This window comes from Peromyscus maniculatus, chromosome 2 (assembly GCF_049852395.1).
Source record: "Peromyscus maniculatus bairdii isolate BWxNUB_F1_BW_parent chromosome 2, HU_Pman_BW_mat_3.1, whole genome shotgun sequence".
Lineage (NCBI taxonomy): Eukaryota > Metazoa > Chordata > Mammalia > Rodentia > Cricetidae > Peromyscus > Peromyscus maniculatus.
In genome coordinates this window covers 68,992,117-69,009,554 of record NC_134853.1, presented here as the reverse complement: position 1 = coordinate 69,009,554, position 17,438 = coordinate 68,992,117, and the positions used below count along the sequence as shown (strand labels likewise).

The following is a 17,438-nucleotide window of genomic DNA, read 5'->3' as shown; positions in this document are numbered from 1 at the left end:
GAATTTACAGTAATCCTCCTGCTTCTGTCTCCTGAGTGCTGGGATTAAAGGTGTGCACCACCATACCCAGCCTATGCACTGTTTTATGAGACAAGGTTTCAGTATGTGGCCCAATCTGGTCTTAAACTTGAGATCCTGCCTTAGCCTTCATATACTGGTATAGGTATGAGCCCCCACACCCAGCTAGCAAGCTTGTTCATTTGCACGCACCACTCTCCCTCCCCTCCCGGAGTGTTAATGTGCAGGTGCACATGATGCTATGCAAGTGTATGTGTGCACATGCATGAAGGCCACATCAACCTTAGGTGCTGTTCTTTAGGAACTGTCTGTCCTGGTTTTTTGAGACAGGGTCTCTTGTGGGGATCTGGTATTTGTCAATTATGCTAAGCTGTCTAGCCAGCAAGCCCCAGTGATCTGCCTGTCTTTGCCTCCCCAGTGCTGGAATTACAAGTACACGCAATCATGCCAGGCCTTTACTGAGGTGCCGGGGAACAAAATTATGTCCTCATGCTTGCACTCACTGCAAGTGCTTCAATGAGTTTTTATTTTTCAGTTTTTTTAGATTTAGTTTATGTGTATGAGTATTTTGCCCTCGTGTGTGTGTGTGTGTGTGTGTGTGTGTGTGTGTGTGTGTGAGAGAGAGAGAGAGAGAGAGAGAGAGAGAGAGAGAGAGAGAGAGAGAGAGAGAGAGAGAGAGCGAGCAAGCGCATCATATGCATGCCTGGTGCCCACAGAAGTCAGGTGAGGGCTCTGAATTCCCTGGAACTTGAGCTACAGATGGTTATAAACTGACATGGAAATTCTGAGGACAGAACTTAGGCAAGAGCAACAAGTGCTCTAAACTACCAAGTCATCTCTACAGCACCTGGAAAGCTTTTGAAATAAAGTATATTATATTCATCTAGTATGATTATGTGTGGTGCTGAGACAGCTCTTGTACTTGTAGAAATATATTTTAATACAACATCAGTGAGTTTTCTATATTATCAAGCATTTTAAGGCTTCTAAAAGCAGGGACTACATGACAGCTCTTGAATCCCAATACCTTAATAAATGGCTTGCAGAGTGGTTTTGTTTTTTTTTTTGTTTGTTTTTTTAAGATTGAAGACTGTCTCATAAGCTAGTAGATTATAAAATGCTACCAAATTAAATAAAATGTATTTAAAGAAAAGAAAGTACCATACTAGAGACAAAAAACAAAACAAAACAAAAAAAAAACTTGGGTTGTTTTTTTTTTTTTAAGTTACCTCAAGTCATAGCTAGTCAACTGTAGACTCTGACATCTAGTAATGAAAACCATAACCATTACTTCATTCAGCAAACTTTAAACTGACAACTGGAGGGAGAAGATATCAGTCAGGCAAGGCAGAGACTAATCCAAGAAGAAAACTGTGTATGTAAAGGCCCAAATCAAATCAAATAATTGAAGTGTCTGGAAAACTAAACCAAGGAGGATATGAATGGGAGAGGAACGCTTGGGAGCTATGTAGCAGGGCAGTGAGGCTGGTGGTGGACATGATCAAAGTACATTGGACACATGTATGAAATGATCAAGGAATAAATTAAAAGGTAAAAGAAAAACTGAAATTTAAATAGGTACCCATTCCACACAACTCTTTTCAGTTCCAAGCCTTGGCTGAGAGCCTAGAAAGTCCCAGGAACTCACCAAGGGCTCTGCATGAGTTCACCTTCTGAAATTACACCTAACCTTACTTAGGAGGACAGTTTGGAGGGGAAGTGAAATCTGATGCAGAAATAGTCAAAATACTTATTGCCCTAAGTTTCCAAAGTCATAAATGGACCTCAGTTTTAAAATCCACAATTTCACATTAACTGAGCAATGACTTCATTTCAACTTCAAATAACTATGAAAAGAAAAAACACTAACAGCAAAGGCAGAAATACACTTAAGTTCACTCAGGATTTCCTTCTGTATCCACTACATGAACCAAACTGGACATGCTAAGAATTAACACAGAACTTCTAGACCATCACAATCACAAACCAGAAACTAATATGGCTTCAAACTTAAGAATGCCATATTCTTCATTCTTCAAAGGGTGTTTTCTAAATCCTGAACCTATTTAATTTTTGTTAAATCAGTGGCCTTCAAAATTATGAAATGAGAAAGAGGCATTAACAGCAAGAATGGGACTAAAGCATGCTTCTTCAGTTGTATTTACACTATTACTCATTGTTTAAAATTCATTTTAATAGTGTAACAAGGTTACTAATATTCATTGACTATTTGAAGTTATTCTTTGCGTATACTCAGAAAACACTGTGTCTAATTATCAGCATTGTGTAGCACAAGAGTATAAAAAATAGCTTATAGTCCTATAGATGAGAAACATCTTTACGTGGTGATAGAAATTCAGTTCTAGTATATACTTTTAAAGAAAAAAGGTAGTAGAGTGTCTTGTGTGTCCTAATTATTGTTTTTACTTTAACATAAGAACAAAGCATTTTTTTTCTTAACCTGTATTCATAAGGGCAAGAGCAGGAACAGGATGGAGACTTAAAAGATAGGCTTATCTGAATAGGTTTTTAATTTGGAAACTAAAAAATATTTATATAATTATAAGACAAAGTTAAATTTTAAAAAGTTAATCTTAACCAGCACAATCCCTAACTACACTTTAAATATTTTTCCTTATACCAACAAATAAATGTAGTTCTTACTCCTCATCAAGGAACATCTCTTTGCAACAGAGACCATTACAGAAAATCACAATAATGAAAATGCAGAGTTATGGAACCCAGTCCCAATGGATACATCTACAACATTAACTCCTGCACCTAGAGGTTCCGGATCTTTGGAAGAGGAGGTAGAAAGAGTGTAAGAGCCAGAGGATTAGGGAATTTACTGTGAGACTGTGTCTCCTAGAAATGTCAGAGGCTACACTCACTCATGAAGTCTCACCAACAAGACTGCCTAAACAAGAAAAACGACAGACATGATTAAGTGTGCATGGAGGGTGGGGGGGTGGGAAGGTGACAATGAGGCTTCATTCAACCTTAACAAAGAACCACAGGCAACTAAGGAATGCTGAGAGCGGAAGAAAGAGTCTTCCTCAGGGAAGAACACACTACCTGGTTGTCCAATGGTCACCCTGAAATCATACGTACAAGTGACATTATATGGACTAAGCAGGCTGTATTTATATATTATGGGATACCAATACACACATACACACATATATAACAGCAATTAAGGAAAAAGGCATGAATTTGAAAGAGAGCAAGTGGTAGATGACAATGGGAGGGTTTGAGGAGAGGCAAGTGAGGGGAGAAATAATGTAATTACATTATAACCTAAAAGACATACTTTTATAATATACAAAATAAACGTATCAAAAGCAAAATGAAACAGATGAACCTATGTATCAAGGTAATAAGGTAAGTAAAGGGATAACAAGTCACAGGAAATAAGAAAGACAATAAGATATATTAAATAAAACAAAATACACATAGGAAATTCTAGAGGGAAAGCAATCTAATTAGTGTAACTACATTACAAAGAATTAAAAGAGAAAGCCGAGAACATAAAGGGTAACCTATAAAATAAAAGACACTTAAATCAGCAACAAATTGCAACATATGTATCAGATATGATTAAAATTAACTCTAAGGGAAAAAACCCTTTGGAGATAGTCTGTGAAATTTGACTGAATATTTGACAATAAACAGTTATTGGCAAGTTGTTTGGGTGTGATAATGAGTTTTTTAAAAATAATTTTTACCTTTCAGAAAGTTTTACAGAGTGAAACATAGTGTATATATGAATGAAATGACACCTATGTTCTGCTTCAAAATAATGGCAGAAGCATGGAGTTATAGGTAAGAAAAGATCAGTTTGAAGTTCTAAGATCTATGGCAACTATGAATCATTGTTAAAGCTGGTTTACAGGACACTGGAATCCATTACAACATTCTGCCCATAAGAAAAACCTACAAGGAAGAATTAACCATTATTCCTACAGTTAAATGTCCTTTTTCTATCTAAGAAAAATAACCTTGAAGCACTTATTGTTTCTATTATTTAGTTGTCTTATGCAAACAATGCTTGATATTCAATACACCAATGAAAACATGCTTATTTCTTTTCGTACATCTTCTCTCCCAATAGCAGACATGCTTTTCTAACACAGTAGCCTTCCTATGTCCATGGTTTGGTCTCCATAGTGTGCCATACATGATCAACTACAATCTAAAAAAATATTAAATGGAAAATTCCAGGAGTAACCACTGTATTCTATTTCAAACTATATGCCCTTCTTAACAGCTTGGCAGGATCTCACAGAATCCTGCTCTACTGGCTTGTAAGAACCATCCCTTTGTCCAGCTTATCTGTGCTGCATGTTTCCTGCCTCCCAGTCACTCAGTGGCCCTCTCAGTTCTCAGATCAGGTATCATGACATCACAAAGCTTGTGTTACGTGTCCCTAATTTTATTTAACAGCAGCCCCAAAGTTTACGAATAGTGACGCTGGTAACTGGAATGTGCCAAAGAGAACACTTTATAAAAGCCTTCCCTTTGACAAAAATGTACAAGTTCTTAATTAAAGAAAAAAAACGTGTATTGAGATTGTTAAAATCTATGGCAACTATGAATCCTCTGTGATATTATATCTAGAGGGAAAATACAAAATATATGTATTTATATAGTCTTCTACACTTATATACTAGTTTAAATTCACTAGGTCTATTTGTTTATAAAACACAAAATTTCAACATCTATTATTAGAATGTTGAGAGACTTAACTCCAATGGCTGAGACTTCAACAAAATTACTCAGCTTATTATATTTGTCTCTTAAATAAAAACAATTTGTCTCTCTAGTTTAAAATAAGTGCATTTCCAAGCCAATCTGTATTTTAATCATTCCTTTTTTCCTCAGGGTTCTCAGACTCTGCAGTTCTATCAGCACGACTTTCCTTTCCGTGCCCCAGCACCTACACAGTTTTTTTTGTTGTTGTTTTTTGGTTTTTCCGAGACAGGGTTTCTCTGTGTAGTTTTGGTACCTGTCCTGGAGCTCGCTCTGTAGACCAGGCTGGCCTTGAACTCACAGAGATCGCCTGGCTCTGCCTCCCGTGCTGGAATTAAAGGCGTGCCCCACCGCTGCCGGCCCCTTCCACAGTTTTAGTGGAGACAGCTGGGGAGGCAGCTCAGCGGGTGACCACTCTGAAGACTGTGCTAAGAGTCCCAGGCCCCACAGGATGGAAGCAGAGAACTGACTCTTGCAAGCTGTCCTCTGGCTTCCACAAGAATGCCATGGCATTCGCATGCCCAAATTTATGCACACACATGCATACCTGTGCAGACACACAAATAAACTAAAAATGTAATTTTTAATAACAAAAATGTACAAATAAATAAACATGCTCCTCTCTTATACCTTTTAAAATCACAACCTGTCTTTATTAATCCCCTTTTATAGACACCTCTCCAACTGGGTTCCCTCATTATCCAAAAAAATGAGAAAGGCAGCCCTGCCCCCACACTACACTCCTACTCCAGTGCCACATCATGTCCATCATCTACCATTAAGCTATTTCCTCTTCAGGTCCGTATCATTAGCAACTTCTCCTCTTTCTCAGGGCCACCCCGTCCCAGTCTCTTTCATAAAATCAGTGCCTACTTTATGTTGTCACAAATTATCTACACGCTGCCATTAGCTTCTCCATCTCTGCAGATCCTTAAACCTGCAGAGACTGTTACAAAATAAAAATAAACTTCCTCTTTAGTATGTTAAATCTAAAACAACACCAAGGCACCAATTGGAAACACTCAGCAAGAAATACACAGGAGCCTGACACTAAGAAACTAGTTACAGAGATCATTGGGTTTCTGTCACTTTAGACTACCTAATGTCATCACAAAAAAAAGAAAAAAGAAAAAGAAAGCCTTCAAAGTGAGTTCACAAGTTCATTTTGTTGTTGTTGTGGTTTTGGTTTTTTTTTTTTTTTTTCCTGTTTGTTTGGTTTTTTTTGAGACAGGATTTCTCTGTGCAGCTTTGGAGCCTGTCCTGGAACTCACTTTGTAGACCAGCTGGCCTCGAACTCACAAAGATTCACCTGCCTCTGCCTCCTGAGTGCTGGGATTAAAGGCATGCCCAGTAAATTCATATTATTTTAATTTTGACTGAACACTACTTCTAAGCAATCTTTTTATTCTTAACTGATGTGTTAACTTAATGAATTCCAGTCTCTGAGCGCCAACTCCTAGAGTGTTACACAATTAATTACGGCTTGGGTACCAAGTCACACAGTAGTATATAAAAACTACCTCACACGTATGTGTATTAACCAATGTACAGTGTTGTGATTAGTGAAACACAAAGTCTTGTAAGAGAATATTAGTAACTTTTTACTAATACATATTTTCTCAATTACCAGATACTAAAAATATATAGTCATAGTGGGATCCATCAACTGCTTTAAAGAGATGACATCTTCCAAATATCAAGACCTACTACCAGACAGTATGCCCACAGCATCCAAATATCAAGACCTACTACCAGAAAGTATCCTCACAGCATCCACCTACTACCACAGAGTATCCCCACATCTTCCAAATATCAAGACCTACTACCAGAGAGTATCCCCACAGCATCCAAATACCAAGACTTACTACCAGAGAGTATCCCCACAGCATCCAAATACCAAGACTTACTACCAGAGAGTATCACCACAGCATCCAAATACCAAGACTTACTACCAGAGAGTATCACCACAGCATCCAAATACCAAGACCTACTACCAGAGAGTATCCTCACAGCATCCAAATACCAAGACCTACTATCAGACAGTATCCCCACAGCATCCAAATACCAAGACCTACTATCAGACAGTATCCCCACAGCATCCAAATACCAGAGAGTATCCCCACAGCACTCATCGTTTCCATTTCTCTTCCCAATTCACTTGTACTTTCCCAAAAAAATCCTATACAAGCTTATACTGTTCCCTCCTCCTTCAATCCATGAGTGTGTATCTTTCTTCTCTACATCTATAATTATTAGAAGATTTAGCAGTTAACTTTTAATAACATCTAACAGCCAATCTCATCTTACAAAACCTCCCTGATCTAGCAAACGGGTTTAGTCTCTAAAAGTTTCTTCCCTTCTGCCTAAAAAACATTATTATTTCTCTCTTGTTCAGACAGAACTTCACTTGATTCTGTTGTTTAACTACTATCCCTTCTTTTTATTATTCTTGCTGTCAAATTCTGAGGCTCATCAAACTACTGGCCACCTGTCTTCTACGTAAGATCCTACAGAAACAGCCATCCACACTTTCTGTTTTTTTAAAGACAGGGTCTCATCACATATTTGAGGCTGGCCTCAAACTGGCTATATAACCATGGTTGACCTTGAACTCCTGGCCTTCCTGCTTCTACCTCCCAAGTACTGGAACTACAGGTGTACAACACAACTAGTTTATATGGTGTTGGAGATCAAACCCAGACCCTGACACGTTAGACGTGCACTCTAACAAATGAGCTACATCCTCAGTCCCTACTTCTTTAAGTACTATACAAGTCAACTTTCCAACAAAAGGTAAAATAGTTAAGAAATTGTATAGCCTGGAAGCCTCTATATTGCCTACCTGATTCCTTAAAAAAGGAAAAAAAGTTTGCCACTTCTTAGGGATCCAAGCATGATCTATATTGAATGTCATCATCTTTTCAGAAAACAGTTGGGAGGAACTAAAGGTCTTGAAACACCAGCCAAGTACCCTGACTCACAGGACGTCTCGAGAATACTAATATGCAGGGCAGATTAAAAGAAGATCATTTAGGAATCGACTCTAAGAGACTTGCCACAAACACAAAGGGAGGGATATGAAGGAACTTATACCCACTGATATCAGATGACTATATGTGACAGAGGGAGCAAAACTTAACACAAAACTTTCACCTTCAAGAATGTAGTGCTTGAAATTTGCATTTTCTCCTACAATCTACTGTCCTACCTCCTGTCTTACTGGATCTGGAGTTCCTGAAATACTAATCCCAGTACTAGGCATCCCAGGAGCTTATTATCTGGATAACTCCAGGATAAGCAAACCACATAAGAGGCAGTTCCAACAGAATTGGCCAAATAAGAGCACAAAGCCAAGCAGATGGAGTACTCACCTATTTCAACAGAGAAAAGAGCTAAGATTTCAGTCCAGAATGATTCGAGCCAAACATGAAGAAATGCTATGAATGTGCTTACAACTGAAGCAGTTTCCTTGATACTCTAATATATTCTTTATCTTGTTCAGACAAAGCACCACTAGAGTAGCCTCTGGTAGGAGAGTATCATGAGAAACAAGACCAAGAAGCAAGAAATGAAATGGATCAGACCCTATTGGTCTATAGCTAGGAAAAGCAGTCCTCCTTTAATAAAGATGGTAATACTTTTCAAAATAGCCAATACAATACTAACCTTCAGCACCAGGGTTTTCACATCCCACAAGGTTGAGAAGGATGTCATGGTCTTTATCATCTTCCTCACATCCCAGTAGCATCCAGCTTTCCACATTTTCATTCTCTGAAATGGTACTTTCTTCCTCCTCGTTTGAACTGACCTCTATGATCATGACCTCTCGGATCACACTTGATCTCTCTTCAGATTCAGGCTTCTCATTATCCCTCTTGCGTTTCTTAGCCAATTTATTAGAATGAGGAGAAGCAGGAGTTTGGCTCCTCTTTTCCTGTGCTTGGACTTGAGTATTTTTTCTTTTACATCTATAAATACTATCTTCATCAGATAATGTGATGACCTCTGATGTATCTGACAGCTGGATGACTTCACTATCTGAAAGAACGATTAAGTTCTTCTGGTTTGGTTGAACATCGGCTGTTTCAGAATTCTCACAGTTCTTTTCCTCATACCCTTCTTCCTCGTTGGCGTTATGGACATTCTGGGCATAATGAACTTGGCTGTAGAGCTGAAATTCCACCTCACTATCAACACTCAGTTCACTAGACGAATCTTCACGATACAAATCATCTTCATATGCTTCTACAGTCTCATAGCCACCAAACATTATGGAAAGTCAGTCGCCTTAATGCTGTAAGAGAGAAAGTCATACCAGAATGTATTTTAGAAGCTAAGATCTTGTTTAGTTAGTACCTATCACCCCAGAGCTGACTTTGAAGACCACCACTTTTTCCCAACATATCAAATTTTTTCCCTAAGAATACCACTTTTCCATGAATTTATAAATCTTGTCATCCTCTAGAACAATGGTTGTCAGCCTTCCTAATGCTGTAACCCTTTAATACAGTTCTTCATGTTGTGACAACCCCCAACCATTACATTACTTTGTTGCTCCTTCATAACTGTAAATATCTGATATGCAGGATATCTGATGTGACCCCTGTAAAAGGGTCTTTCTACCCCCAAAGGAGTCACAACCCACAGGTTGAGAACTGCTGTACTAGAGTGATACTCAGACCTCTCAAATAAGAATTACTATCAATGAACTGAGCTACATCAATGCAAATATCCTAAAGGATACTGGAAAAGAAAACAGTTTGACACCAATGACAGTCAATGTTGGAGAGGATGTGGGGAAAGGGAACACTCCTCCACTGTTGGTGGGAATGTAAACTTGTACAACCACTGTGGAAATCAGTATGGCGGTTTCTCAGAAAATTAGGAATCGAACTACCTCAAGACCCAGGCATGCCACTCTTAGGCATATACCCAAGGAATGCTGATTCATACCATAAAGATACATGCTCAGCTATGTTCATAGCAGCACTATTTGTAATAGCCAGAACCTGGAAACAACCTAGATGGCCGTCAACGGAAGAATGGATGAAAAAAAAATGTGGTTATACACAATGGAGTACTACTCAGCAGAGAAAAACAATGAAAGCATGAAATTTGCAGGCAAATGGATGGAACTAGAAAAAAATCATCCTGAGTGAGGTAACCCAAACCCAGAAAGACAGTCATGGTATGTACTCACTCATAAGTGGATTCTAGATATAAAATAAAGAACAATCAGACCACAACCCATAGAACCAAGGAGGCTATATATATAGCATGGAGGTCCCTAGGACGACTGTGGCTTATAATAAATTTCGGTTTTACTCAATTATTGAAAAAAAAATAGCCAAATGAATGGAAACACATGAACTATGAACCAAAGGCTGAGGGGCCCCCAGCTGGATCAGGCCCTCTGAATAGGTGTAACAGTTGATTGGCTTGATCAGTTTGGGAGGCAACTAGGCAGTGGGACCAAGTCCTGTGCTCATTGCATGAGATGGCTGTTTGAAACCTGGAGCTTATGCAGGGACACTTGACTCAGTCTGGGAGGAAGGGACTGGACCTGCCTGGATTGAGTCTACCAGGTTGATCGCAGTCCTGGGGGGGGGGGGGGGATTTGCCCTGGAGGAGGTGGGAATGGGGGGTGGGCTGGGGGTAAGGGGAGGGGGTGGGAGGGGGGAAAATAGAGGAACCCGTGGCTGATATGTAGAACTGAATGGTATTGTAAAATAAAATAAATAAAATTAAAAAAAAAAGAAAAGAAAGAAAACAGTTTGAGATCTACTGCTCAACAGTGAACATTTGTTCTCTAAAATGTTATGACTCCTAAAAAGTATCTCTCCCTATTCCATTTACCTTGGAATAACTTTTTCATTCTTCTCTTTTTCTTTTTTTTTCTTTCTTTTTTTTTTTTTTTTTTTAAACAGTGTCTTGTTATACAGGAACGAGGCTAACCTTGAACTTAAAGAGATCCTCCTATCTCAACCATCTGAGTGCTGGAATTAAAGTGTGCTAAGTTGCCCAGCTCTAATAATTTTTTTTTTTTTTTTTTTTTTGAGACAGGGTTTCTCTGTGTAGCCCTGGCTGTCCTGGAACTCACTCTGCAGACGAGGCTGGCCTCAAACTCAAGAGATCCGCCTGCCTCTGCCTCCTGAATGCTGGGATTAAAGACGTATGCTACCTTGCAACTTTTTTTTAAAGAAAAAAAGAGAAGTGTATTTATCATGCTGTAAAGAGAACAACAGGTATGGCAGTAACAGAGGAGCTACTCGCCTTCACTCTCTCTCCCTTCATTCAGTATCACTTCTTTTCAGGTATACCTTCTCAAGAATATTACTACAAGTATTACTAAAATTCACAACACGAAGCCCTTTCCACATTTACTATGAGTGTATTTATTTTCAAATAAGAATCAGATGTGAGTGTAGCTCAGCAGTAAATTGCAAACTTAGTATGTGAAATAACCCTGGGTTTGATCCCCAATATTGAAAGTACTATTATTACTAATAATAATATCAATCCTTGGACTTTAGATCTTTAGCCAGAAGAATGCATAAAAAAAAACTTTGATAATATATTTATTCCTGTATTGGTTGTAAAAATGCATTTGAAACACAAATTTCCTAAATACCTAAAATAAAGACAAAAAAAATCATAGCTTTGGGAATAAATGTCTAAAAAAATTTTCTGTTGTACATATATCAAATCCTGTGCATCTTTCAACTCAGCTTTAACAGTACTTCCCATCAGAAGGAATTAAGTGCCTTATTTCAGAGGCTTCCATAGTACTTTATAAAACATTCACCTTTCTAATTCTTTATTCAATGTCAATGTCCTAAAAGTACAAATCACAAATCCCAGGAGGACAGGACCTTGTGCACTCTGTTAAACAATATATAGATCACAATAGCCAAGCAGAGCAGCTAGTATTTGAAGATGTTTATAAATGTTTAAAAACATGAATTCAATCATTAAACCCTTGTTCTTTAGGCTCAAAAAAAGTCTAACACATGCCAAGAACATAGAAATTGTGACAGGATAATTTCTCAGTTGTCTTTAATTACTCCAAAGCATTCACCAACAATCTACACAGTAAAATGGATGGTGGTGGCACACGCCTTTAATCCTACCACTTGGGAGGCAGAGGCAGGCAGATCTCTGTGAGTCTGAGGCCAGTCTGCTCTACAAATTGAGTTCCAGGACAGCCAGGACTGTTACACAGAGAAACCCTGCCTGGGGGGAAAAATCTACACAGTAGATGTTTCAATTATCTACCAATGGAATGCTGATCAAAATAACAGCTCTGGAGAAAGTCAACCACACTTGGCTTGTCTAAGAACCAGGAGCACCTAAAAGAAAGTAACACCTGCCAGCTTATTCTTCCTTCCACCTTTAGCTTCACAGATGCAATTAAGAGAGCGGCTGTTTTCATAGGTTTGAATTTCTGCCAGAACATCAAGGTCTTATGTCTTCTTTGCTAAGAGAACCAGCAGACCCCAAGAATCTAAGAGGCAAAAATGCACTACACTCAAGCTAGTTTGGGTGTTGTTTTCCAGAAATGAAGGACTCATTTTGGTTGTTATTCCAGCACTTAATGAAAGCAAGAAGATACAGAATTCAAGGTCATTCTCAGCTACAAAGCAAAGTCAAAGGTCAGTTTGAGCTGTGAGACCCTGTTTAGAAAAGCCAAAAGAGAACAAAATGGAATTAATACCTTTTTTTTAAAGGATACAGTATACTGTTCACTCCTTGTACTGTCTTTCAGGTTGCTATGCTGTTATTGTCACACAAGTTGAATGTGGCTGTCTGAATAATAATGCTTATGCCATTTATCGGTTTATATTGAAATGTTAGCCTCAGAGGAATTCAAATGAAAGATGAATTCTTTCCTTTTTTATTTAATAGGTAAATTAATTCTAAAAGAAGTCAAAGGAATTATGCTTCCTTCAAAATCCTCAGTGGATCCATCCTGAGGATCCAGTGTGGACTTAAGATAAAACCTAATTCCAGGGCAGCATAGAAAAAAAATTAAAGAGCTAAATTACAGAGTTACAAATTTGTAGTACTCTTGGAGCCATCCCAAAGGAAAGGGATTAAGAATGGAGCCATAGGCACACCTGTGAATGTACGCCAAAAATAAACTACAGAGCCATAATAAAAATGGACTTATCTCTTCCCATGAAACGTAGAAAAATGAGTTTAACAATTTAGCCCCTATGGCTGTTAAGAGGATTTTGTACATTCTGTACTTGAAAATTGTGTTCTGGAATACATGCTCTCTTCTATTTATGTAGCTCATGTATGCCAGGGTGAAGGTTTGCCTCATGCTGTTTTGGTTTGTTACAACTTTAATTATAACCAACCCACTTAATTTTTTAAAAATATACTCAGAGATGAGTGCAATGTATATATGCATATGTACACACACACACACACACACACACACACCAGGACTCAGAAGCTTTCTTAGCTTTTGTTCACTATGATTCCTAAGCATACTTAACTAGGTAACATGACATGTTTATGACAAACATTTAAATCTAGAAAGTACCTGTTGGATTATTTCACATAGTCCCCTTTATATTCTTATGAAGAAATAGACCCTAGGACATAATGAGACCCACCCAAGGTTGGACAGTTAGTTAAGAACACAGTTAGGATGATTCACATGTTCCTAATTCTAAGCCAAGCATCACTAAGATTTTTAAAACACAAATTTTAAAATAAGTAAATTCCAATAAATATTGTTATATGTGCACTGGTTTTAATACCTAAATTTATCTGACAGATCCATTTACTTCCCACGAGAATAAAACTTGAAACAAGACATTTTTAATTAGGAGAAGTAGACATTTAAACTTACAACTTTACTATCTAAGAACCTCCTAAACTGGCACTCAAAATACTTATCTAAGCCCTGTATGGTGGTACACAGGAACACCAAGGTAATCCTAGCATTTGGGAGATGAGGTAGAAAGATCAAGAGTTCAAGGCAAGTCTTGGCTACTTAGTAAATTCCAAGTCAGCTTGGGCTACAAGAGATCCTGTCTCAACCCCTCTGCACCCCATCCCGAAAAAGCAAATAAACAAAAGCCTTTATCAAAACACTGACTACAGAAGACTGGTCATATTTTAAAATCTAAAATATCAAAAATGGGAATGAAGCTTATCTAAAGAAATGACATTAAACTACTCACTGTAGTAAAATGAAAAAAGGGGGGGGTTGATTCAGTCACTGAATTTCTTTAAGTTATACAAAGGTTCAGTTTTCAGAATTTACTAAAACGTTAAAGCCAATATCTCTCCTTAGAAACTTAATTAGTGGTCATTCTGAAGAGTTTGCTTTTGATTTCCTTCCAAAGTATTTCTAGCTTAGCTCTTCCTTCTGGATGCCATAGGTCATCTCAGGTAGATTTAAATCCAGAATTTGGTTTTATTCATTTTGTGGTGCTGGGGATTGTATCCAGGGTCATGGGCATGCTAAGCCAGTGCTCTACCTGAAGCTCGGAACCTGCTCCACAGCTGGATTTTTAAATCCGGTTATCAATGGACAAACTGGTTAATACATAGTTTATTCTCAGCTTAGGTTTATGACTTACAAGAATCTTAGTGTGCTACTGTCAATGTCAAAATCAACTACAAGAATTAAAATTTCGGCCCATTTTTCAAATGTTACTACCACTTCCAATCAAACGAGGGAAAGAATCCAAATACGTCACATCAAAGAACATCCATGTCTCCGTAGAAGAAAAGTGTGCTAAATTTACGTAGGTTAACTTCTAACTACTGTTGGGACCCTATCTGGAAGCAATGCCTTTTCCTATTAGCTGCTGTCGTTTTCCCATGCACTGTTAACCTTGTAGCTATCATAGAATTTTCACTTCCAGTTTTTCCTCAGTTCATTCCCAACCTTCTGACTGCCTTGAATGACAATACTAAACTGTCCCCCAAACGTTAACACTGTCTTCAATATACACACTTAAGGTTCAAATGTTCAAAACGAAGTCAACAGCTAGAAGCCTAGCCATTACATTTTAAGGATGGTTTTATACTTGGGAAAAACAGGCTCAGAGAAAATGGGCTCAAAAGGCTCTGAAAGTTTCCTTCGTTCAACCCTGAAATCACAGCACACTCTGGCCTAAAGGCATTGCGAGCGTCAGCAGCTAGCTAATCGGTGACGGCTGGAACTCGGGCCTGCCAACTCCCCACCATGCTTTTCCCACTGTCAAGGCAGCGCTTGCCTAAAGTTGACCACAACGGTCTGCTGTTAGGGTGTGAGGGGGAAAGGTTATCTTAGGAAAGTCACTCTGCGGCTGCTGATTTTATAGAGGGGATGGGGGCCCAGTCCCCAGATCCCCTGTGATCCACTCCCGCAGTGGCTACATGACAGCACAAGATTCAAGTGGCCCCGGACTGGACGCACGCTGGAGCGCCCGGCTCCCCCTCGGCCAAAGAGGCCTCCACGTTTGCGGGCTGACCCGCTTCCCCAGGACAGGGGGACCACGGGACGCGGCGGGCTGAAGCAGACAGGAAAGAAGTGCCCGTCGAGGCCATCGGCGCCCCGCCTTTCCCAGGCCCGGGTGTCGTCGGGTCGGGGAGCCGCGTGCGGCCGCGCGGAGCCGAGAGGCCATTAGCTGCGCCGCGCTGCGCCGCGAAGGACGGGGGGACGACGGGCAGACAGGGGCACACGTTAGCTCCACAGCCCCGCGGGCGAGGCGGAGGGGGGGGCAGGGGTCCCCGGTCGCGGACCGCTCGGGGTCCGTCACACACACATACTCACTGCCGCGGCTGCGACCAGGAAGCACCAACCAGGAACCGAAACACGTAGAGGAACGGGGAGGGGCGAGGACAAATGAGGTAAGGAAGCCGCGTCCGCGCGGACTCCCGAGACCAGGAGGCACTTCCGGGGAAAACACAGCTCCTGGGAGCTGTCCTTCCGCCCAACCCGCGAGTCCTCCGAGCGCATGCGTAGCAACTATTAACCCTTGGTTTTCTCCGCCTAGAAACTTTGAGTTGAGTTGTTCCTTTTTCCTCATGCTTTCTTTCGAAAAAATATCTCGGGTGAAAAAAATTACGGTACGTATTTTATCTTATTGAAGTAAGCAAAGAGAAGATACTTGCGGGGCAAAAGTGTAAACTCACTTTCTCAGGGCAGGGGGGAAAAACTACAATTCCCACGATACCTTGGGCGGATCGACGGGGGCCACCTCTTTTCTCTCTCTGGGTGACGCCCTGGTAGTAGCACGTGGCGCAGAGCGGATCTGGAACCTCTTCGGGTTGAGGTCTGGGTTAGAAAATTTAGGCTTGGTAGGTGGCTTCGGAGAGGGATCCTGGGAACGCCAACGTGGGAAAACGCCTTTTTGAGGGTGTCTGGCTTTTGTTTTTGTCGTTCCCCATCCCACTCCCCGCTAGTGTGACAGGTGACCTCGGGGCTTTTCCACCCTTAGGTTGTGAAGTGCACACCATGGTGCTTCCGCCTTCTTAACCCTTTGTGAACCTTGAGGAGCAGCACCTTCTTCAAAGTGCAGTCAGTGCTGTTCTTCATGGATACTACAAGACAGTGTTCGCTGCTTCCAGCGTTGGGGCCCCTGATCACACCTTTAAAACATGTTTAATTAGGGGCTGCGGGTGTAGTTCAGTTGGTAAGGTGTCTGCCTACCGTGCTGGAGGCCCTGAGTTCATTCCTCAAGGCCACTTAGACGGTGTGGTGGTAAACTTGTAACCCTAGCACTCAGGAGGCGGGAAATTAACGAGTTCAAGTTCATCCTTGACTACATAGAGCATTCAAAGACAGCCTGAGATGTCCCAATCAAAATGAAATAAACAAAACCCGACCACCACCACCACAACAAAACAGTAAATCAATCTATGCAACTTTACAAATAACCAGTTGGTTAGGTAATGACAACATTCCTGATAAATGAGTGTACCTTTTTGTTAACTTTTATTGAATACATTAAGATCCAAGCTGCCAGCTTTCTACATTATTAGAAAAATAAACCTACATTTACTTAAGCTGGGGGGGGCAGGGGAGGAAGAGGGAAGAGGGTTGTAGGAAAAAGTCTATGCTAGAAAGTTTGAAAAAGGTGGAAAATTTTAAAGGTCTTGTTATAGTATTAGGAATTTGACAGGGAAAATAATTAGAAAAAGTAATTAATGTTATGGTTAAGTGCTAGGAAGGAAAAGCACAAGACATTATGAAAAGACAAAATTGGAAAACTTATTTGGGAGGTAAGGAAAGATGGGCCACAGATGTCCGGTCTGTTCAGGGAATGTGTAAAAGTAAGGCTCTGTGTGTGGCTTTTTTTTTTTTTTTTTTTTTTTTTTTTTTTTGGTTTTTCGAGACAGGGTTTCTCTGTGTAGCTTTGCGCCTTTTCCTGGAGCTCACTTGGTAGCCCAGGCTGGCCTCAAACTCACGGAGATCCGCCTGGCTCTGCCTCCCGAGTGCTGGGATTAAAGGCGTGCGCCACCACCGCCCGGCTAGTGTGTGGCTTTTTTTAAGCCTGTGCCACCTAACACAGCTCTGACTTTTATTGTTATCTGTTTTTGATTGTTTGTTAGAGACAAAGTCTCTCTATTACATAGTCCTGGCTGTTCTGGAACTCTCTATGGAGACCAGACAGGCCTTGAACTCAGAGATCTGTCTTCTGAGTGCTGGGATTAAAGGCTTG

The 17,438-nt window shown here is 40.1% G+C and overlaps 1 protein-coding gene across 3 annotated transcripts in view; it reads right to left on the bottom strand.

Annotated features, from left to right (window-relative positions):
* Positions 1 to 16,974, bottom strand: part of Zcchc7 (zinc finger CCHC-type containing 7) — a 190,953-nt gene extending 173,979 nt beyond the window's left edge. The window contains exons 1-2 of one of the 3 annotated variants that reach the window (XM_006986032.4): positions 15,548 to 16,974; positions 8,434 to 9,061 (exon numbers count right to left, since the gene is read on the bottom strand). In XM_006986032.4, the coding sequence (XP_006986094.1) occupies positions 8,434 to 9,037 (604 nt within the window). In that variant the 5' untranslated portion in view covers positions 9,038 to 9,061; positions 15,548 to 16,974. Of the gene's footprint in view, positions 1 to 8,433; positions 9,062 to 13,318; positions 15,335 to 15,543 lie in introns of those variants that run through there. The other 2 variants (XM_016004643.3, XM_076564116.1) reach the window with 2 other exon arrangements.
* Between the last annotated feature and the right edge of the window lie 464 nt (positions 16,975 to 17,438).